Source organism: Geospiza fortis, unplaced genomic scaffold, assembly GCF_000277835.1.
Source record: "Geospiza fortis unplaced genomic scaffold, GeoFor_1.0 scaffold432, whole genome shotgun sequence".
NCBI classification, from domain to species: domain Eukaryota; kingdom Metazoa; phylum Chordata; class Aves; order Passeriformes; family Thraupidae; genus Geospiza; species Geospiza fortis.
In genome coordinates this window covers 1,229,263-1,233,991 of record NW_005054436.1, presented here as the reverse complement: position 1 = coordinate 1,233,991, position 4,729 = coordinate 1,229,263, and the positions used below count along the sequence as shown (strand labels likewise).

The window sequence follows — 4,729 nt, the reverse complement described above, 5'->3', positions numbered from 1 at the left end:
TGATTATGTTGATGCAGCTCAATATTTTACAGCAATGATGAGCGGGCTCCTGTTCCATGTGCCTTCTCCATGCTGGCATGGAAAAGAACCAGGGTGGGGGGAAACATTTCTGGTTTTTGGGTGAACATAATGAGAACTGCTGAGCTGATCAGTCTCATTTCTCACTGTGAGAGGTCCAGACCTTAGGAAGGAGATTGTCACTATTTCTTTGGAATGGATGGACTGGATGAAGTATCAGTAGTTAGACAAGCAGTGAGGAGCCTCCTTTGTAGCCAGCTGGATGTAAGTGATGTTTCCCTCTGGCCTCTTGCAGGGAGAGTGGCCAAGATGGCATTTGTGAACTCTGCAGCAAAGCCCCCTCGGGACGTTCGGAGGAGACAGGAGAAGTTTGGAACTGGAGGCCCTCTTCTGCCTGAGAAGACCAAGTGAGTGTTTCTCTGTAGCACTTGCTGCTCAGGGCCCCCTGAAGCTGAGGAGAGGATACTGTGTGTCTGGAAGCTCCTTTTGCAGGGAAACTTGTAACTGTAATCGCCAGGGAAGGGCAGATATCCGCGTCACGGCTGGTTCCACCTTGTATCAGCCCTGCTGCTGTTACAAATCTACCTGGTGTCTGTAGAATTGCCTCAAAGCACGGAGAATCCTTTATGGCAATGCCTGTCCTGTGTCTGTTCCAGAATAAAACCAGTCCTGTACACACCCAGCAAAAGCCACGCTCGGGCCAGTGACGAGCAGTCCTACGATGGGCCCAGCACCAGCAGTGCCCACTCGGTCCCGTCTTCAGGGAGCACCTTCTCCTCCTACGACCCCAGGAAACCCCCTGTGAAGAGTAAGTACAGCCTGCAGCACACCCCTGTGGCCTCTTAGAGCTTCTCCTGCACAAACCGCTGCTTCTGCTGGGGGAGGAATTCAGGCTGTGCAGGAGGGTTGGTGTTGGTGTCTCTCCTCTCTCTCTCTCTGTTCTGACTTGTTGCATGAGGAACAGCAAAGGGAAATATTTGATTCACCCACTCAGAGCTGACTGGATCAGCCTGTCCTGATGGTACCAGTGAGGCAGAACCTCTGTCTGTCCTCCTGCTGCCCTGTGTCTGTCCAGCTGTCTGGAACTGGAGTGCAGCTCTCTCAGGAAGGTTTAACCAGGGATCAGTGTTGGTGCAGTGCAGAAAGCAGTGCCTTCTCCTCAGCCTGTGACCTAAAAACTCTGATGGGCCCCGCTCAAACACTCCTGTCTGCCAGGGCTGCAGCTTCCAATTGCTCTCAGCTCTTCTTCTATCACTTTTCCTTTCATGTGGGGGCTTTTTTGTTTGATTCAGTGGTGGTTTGTTTTTCTTTTTCTTTTGCAGAAATTGCACCAATGATGGCAAAGACTATCAAAGCTTTCAAAAACAGGTTCTCTCGGAGATAAGTTTGCAGTGCTGAGCTGGGCCTTTCTCTCTTGGGGAGGAGTGGCACTGGAGGGGGAGAAGGCACCCAAACAGCCCTTCCTTATCTTTGAACTCTTTGGAGGCTGCAGCTGCTGGGAGAAGCTTTGATCTGCACAAGATGACGGCACAGTATTTTATCTTTTATTCTGGTCCCTTTCTCAGTGTCAAGCCCCCCTCTTTTACCCCCTGTCCCCAACATTCTGTTTCTGGCTTTGTCATCCCTCGAAAGAAGGGTGTACAGAATCTCCTGACACAGGAAAATGTGAAATCTTGGCACCTGCTGAGAATGGAAGATCCAGAGACTTATTTACAATTATTTAACCTCTTAATAAATTATAAAATGGTTTTAATTAATATTTTGCCCCTCTACCCTGTTGCATTATTTATGTTGCTCCCAGTAGTCCGTCCCCTCCCAACCCAGCCCTGGGGTCAGCCTTGGTGACTCGAGCTGGAATCCATCTGAGGGGACACTGGGTGTCACAGGAGCCTTTCCTGTCACCTGCTGGGCCCAAAGTCTCACCTGGAGACTCTGGGACAGGCAGGACCAGTGGCCCAGTCCCTTGCCAGTCCTTTGGCAAGTGCATCCAGCCCTGAGGCTTTGCTCCCTGCTCGTGTGTGTCAATAAAATCTGAGCTCTTGACCCTCTCTGTGCTGTTGCTGTAGATCCTGTACAGGTGCTTTTGTGGTCCTGCAGGGATGCCAAGAGCCTTTGGGGACGTTTCCTCTGCTACTGTTGTCTTCTGCTGGCTACTGGGAATGAAACTGCCAGGGATTTGGGAGAACTTTTACTGTGCATCAAGTCAGATTTTAACTTTTTATCTGGAGAGAGATAGGGGACTTTGCAATGGAAACCAGTTTTTAAATACCAGTGAAGGCATTGTTTGCCTCTTTTAGTGGAAGAAGGAAGGAATTCTTCTGTCTTGTTTTCTGCGTGGAGTTGCAAAGGATTTATTTCCAGTTGGGAAGCTGGTGCCTAAATCCTAAAGTCTTTTCCCTGTACGTTTTGCTCTGTCCCTTCTTTGGAAAAATCCAAGGATTTTGGTCTTTGAACCTGAAACTTGAATGAGGTTGGAGGGAAGTGAGCAAGGGAATGTGGCTGTTGTAACACGTGTGTGTCCTTCAGAGCAGGAATTCCAGAGGCTCCCTTGTGCCTGCTGTGTGAGGAGCTGGAGCTCAGGAAGGAGAAGGGGCTGGATGGGGGTGTCAGGGGGTGCCCTGGAGCTCCTGCAGAGGTCAGAGCCCTGCTGGGGATGTGGGGATGGCAGCTGGGCTCACCAGGGCTGGACACAGTTTGTGCTGCTGGGAAGGTTTCTGCTTGTGGGGTGTGTCTGGGGAAGGTTTCTGCTCGTGCTTTGTCTGCCCCAAAGGGAACCCCAGGGGTGCTGCAAGCACAGGATGGGGCTGGGGAGACCCCAGACCTCTCTGGGAGGGCTCTGGGGTCCGACTGGGTCGGGGAGGGATTCTCCTGTTCCAAGCCATATTTGCTGCCCTAGGACTTTGCTGTCTGGGTGGAAAAGATGCTGGTGGTGGATGCTGTTGTTGTTGGCAGCTCCTGAGAAGCTCTGCTGCTGGCTTTCCGTGGCTGCCAAATCCCAATGTCTGTGTGCACTGACCGGGGGAAACCTTGCTGTGAAGGGTCCTCCCTGGAGGGCTCTAGAAAAATCCCTGTTTTGCTTCTGGTTTCTGTTGGGTTGTTTGTTTCTTTCCTTTTTTTTTTTTCCACCTCCTTTAAGAAGACACGTCTTTCTTTAAAACCATTCTGAACACCTGTCTCCTGTTTATTTGGTCTGTTCTTTGTTTAGTTTGGAATTCTTGGAAAAATGTTCTCAGACTCTCATGTGCTGTAAGTTTGTTACAGTCCCAGATGCTTTAATGTTCCCGTACAGCATTTCAGTGTGTGTTGTGCTGTAAGATAATGGCTCCTTACTCTCCCGTGGTTTTGCTGTATTTAATTTCGCTGTATTTTTAATTAGATAACAATATATTCTCTTCTACTGACCGTTGTGCTACTGTTTATTTCTCCTCTGTACTCGGGGTGGGGGCAGAGGGGAGGGAAGCAGAGCCTGGTGTTGTTCAGACACGATGGAACTTTGAGCAAAGGATCTGGACAATGCCCGAGAACAATTCTGGGCACTGCTAAACTGCCGATTAATTGATCTCACAGCTCCACACTCAGCTGTGAGTATGGCCCAAGCATTGCTCTTCTTTCCCTCTCAGAGCTCCCCCTTTGCTCCAGGCTTTGCCAGCTGTGTCCGTGTTGTTTGTGGCACTGCAGGGAGGTGACACTGGTGCCGCTCTGCTCTCACGGGGGCGATGCCAACCCCTGGCCCTTCCCTTCCTTTGGCTGGGGCACTAAATCCAGCCTGGGGAGGGGCGGGCACCGGCCCTGAGCTGGGAGCAGAGCAGGGGTATTTCCCTGGGGGACACTCTAGGCAAAGTCTGGGATCAAAGTGCTCCTTCCCGGGCTCGGGCTGTGACACTGTGCGGTTGTTCTGTGCTCCTCCACACGCTGAAGGTGGAGCAGAGCTGCCTCTTCCTCCCACCCCATACAGGATGAGTAAGGGCAGGAGGAGGAGGAGGGGGAGTGACTCGGACTCGTATTTGTATTTTGGTCCCAAACTGTGTATATATACAATTTTCTATGTTCCTTTTTTTGTGGTAACTAAGATGAATATTTTAATTAGATAAGTTATATGAAAAAAGAGGAGAATCATGTCTCAATAAAAGCTGAACACTGGACTGTGCCTGCTCGTTCTTTCCTGACACTGACAACGAATGTTAAACACACCATGGGGAAACTCTGTGGCTCCTCGGAGGGTGATGCTCCGGTATGCCACTCCCGGTATCCCGCTCCGGTAGCCCAGTGGGGGTGCTGCTCCCGTTCCTGCGCTGTTTGGAATGATCCCCGCGAATAATACCCCCGGAGCCTTTGTGGGAAAGCAGCTTCGCCATTCCCTGGGCGGGGCGGGACCACCGGGACCCCTCCCCGAGGCCACCGGGACCCCCGGGACCCCTCCCCGGGAGCGGCGGGCGGTTCACGGGCTCAGCACGTGCAGCGCCAGACCACGCCTCATATGGGCGTGGCTACAACACAACGGACCAATCACCTGTTTACGTGGGCGTGGCCGCGGGCACGAGGGCGTATCTAATGAATATGTGCTGTCACATCAGGGAGATGGGCGTGCCCATGGGCGTGGTTTAGGTGACAGAGGGGCGTGCCCTGAGGGACTGTGGGCGTGTCTGAGCGCCGCGCATGCGCGCTGGGCGGTGCCGGCGCGGCCATGGCGCACGGGCACGGGCCCGGCCGG

General features: G+C 52.4%; 2 protein-coding genes across 2 annotated transcripts in view; both read left to right on the top strand.

Moving 5' to 3' along the window:
- The window catches only part of ELOA (elongin A), a 10,756-nt gene extending 6,598 nt beyond the window's left edge, over positions 1-4,158 (top strand). The window contains exons 9-11 of the mRNA XM_014309514.2: positions 314-425; positions 675-826; positions 1,341-4,158. Coding sequence (XP_014164989.1) covers positions 314-425; positions 675-826; positions 1,341-1,402 — 326 coding nt within the window. The 3' untranslated portion in view covers positions 1,403-4,158. The remainder of the gene's footprint in view (positions 1-313; positions 426-674; positions 827-1,340) is intronic.
- A 52-nt stretch (positions 4,159-4,210) lies between these two features.
- The window catches only part of PITHD1 (PITH domain containing 1), a 4,418-nt gene continuing 3,899 nt past the window's right edge, over positions 4,211-4,729 (top strand). Inside the window, exon 1 of the mRNA XM_014309513.1 lies at positions 4,211-4,249. Within this exon, the coding sequence (XP_014164988.1) occupies positions 4,211-4,249 (39 nt within the window). The remainder of the gene's footprint in view (positions 4,250-4,729) is intronic.